The 1321-nt window shown below is 41.3% G+C and overlaps 1 protein-coding gene across 1 annotated transcript; it reads right to left on the minus strand.

Moving 5' to 3' along the window:
* Window positions 1-6: 6 nt before the first annotated feature.
* On the minus strand, window positions 7-1001 carry LOC103399145 (dolichol-phosphate mannosyltransferase subunit 3-like). The gene is made up of 2 exons (XM_008337880.3): window positions 914-1001; window positions 7-686 (listed from the first exon to the last, which is right to left on the minus strand). Exon 2 carries the CDS (start codon window positions 648-650, stop codon window positions 372-374), a length of 279 nt encoding a protein of 92 aa, XP_008336102.1. The 5' UTR covers window positions 651-686; window positions 914-1001; the 3' UTR covers window positions 7-371.
* Between the last annotated feature and the right edge of the window lie 320 nt (window positions 1002-1321).

Consider the following 1321-nt stretch of genomic DNA (forward strand, 5'->3'; position numbering starts at 1 on the left):
CATCAGCCAATGGCACCAAACTGGGTTTTATGAGTTTGCAAATCATTATTGTAACTTCTACAGTTACCAGGATAAATGAAGGGGAAGCACCGACAACCACCACCTGTAAATTCCCCACCAGATGCTTCCACACCCTACAAACACACCACTTTTTAAAGTCACAGTAACACAAGAAAATGTGAAATTAGAATTAATTATCTACAACCAAACTGAATAAGGTGTACAAAAACAAACGTGGCTGCAAGTCACGTCACAAATTCAAAGTTTCTCTCCATCCTAGTTATTTCATGTGACAGCAACTGCGTCATCGCTACTGCCCAGGTGTGTGCAATTGTTCTGGGTCTCCGTGTCAAGGTGGTCCATGTCCAGGGTTACATCTTCAAGCCCTTTCTCTTCAGGTCATCTTTGGCTTCCTTGATTTGTTGCTGCAGCTCCAGCGCCGCGTCTTCACAGTCATTGAACGTGGCCACTCTGTATCCGACTGTGGCCAAAGAGTAGCAGCCAAACGACACCAACAGGTACAGGGGCATCGGCCAAGCCACGTCTCTGTATGTGTCCGGCAGACTCAGGTCCAACAGGTCCCATGTAACCAGAGCCCAGACTGCGACCAGCAGCGACACACCGAGCAACCACTGCAGGAGTTTAGTCATGACGAGGGACGACGCTGGAAATGTGAGGTTAGCAGCCTGTAAACGACAAAACAACGTTACATTAATGTGGTCATTTAAGTTTTGGCGCTCGGCGTTAGCCGCTATGCTAACAGATTAATAGGAAATAATTGAGCAAATACGCAAACTAATGTGAAAGCTATATGCTGGCAACGACTCTAAATAAAATAACGTTCTTTACGTAAAGCGTTTATATTTTTAAAATGCATTTCTTAAGCAGTAATTCCTTATTACGCTGTATTTACCTCCTCTCAATAGCCACCTCAGCTTAGCGCAGGCTAATGACGAGCTCCACCGTGCTGCATCATGGGAAACGTAGTTGACAACGAAAAGGGGAATAACGGGTGAGTTTTGTTCCATATCCTCATTGTTAAAGAACAGTATGTAATAATACACGACACAATAATATATAAACAAAGTTATTATGTTGCAACACGTTTTACAGTTGATGATGTGCTAATTAGGATTCTTTTAATATTTTTAATTACATTTTATTTGTAGTAATTTTTATAATGTAATATTAATTCACATATCTGTTACATCCCTGATTTTTTTACCTGTGTTTTCTTCAATAATGAGTAGTAATGAGGACTGAACAGATGGTCTGTTGATACAAAGTTGATGTGTGATGTTAACGTGTGTGTGTTTCTACA

The sequence above is a fragment of the Cynoglossus semilaevis genome, unplaced genomic scaffold, assembly GCF_000523025.1.
Source record: "Cynoglossus semilaevis isolate Cse_v1.0 unplaced genomic scaffold, Cse_v1.0 C19186598, whole genome shotgun sequence".
Classification (NCBI taxonomy): domain Eukaryota; kingdom Metazoa; phylum Chordata; class Actinopteri; order Pleuronectiformes; family Cynoglossidae; genus Cynoglossus; species Cynoglossus semilaevis.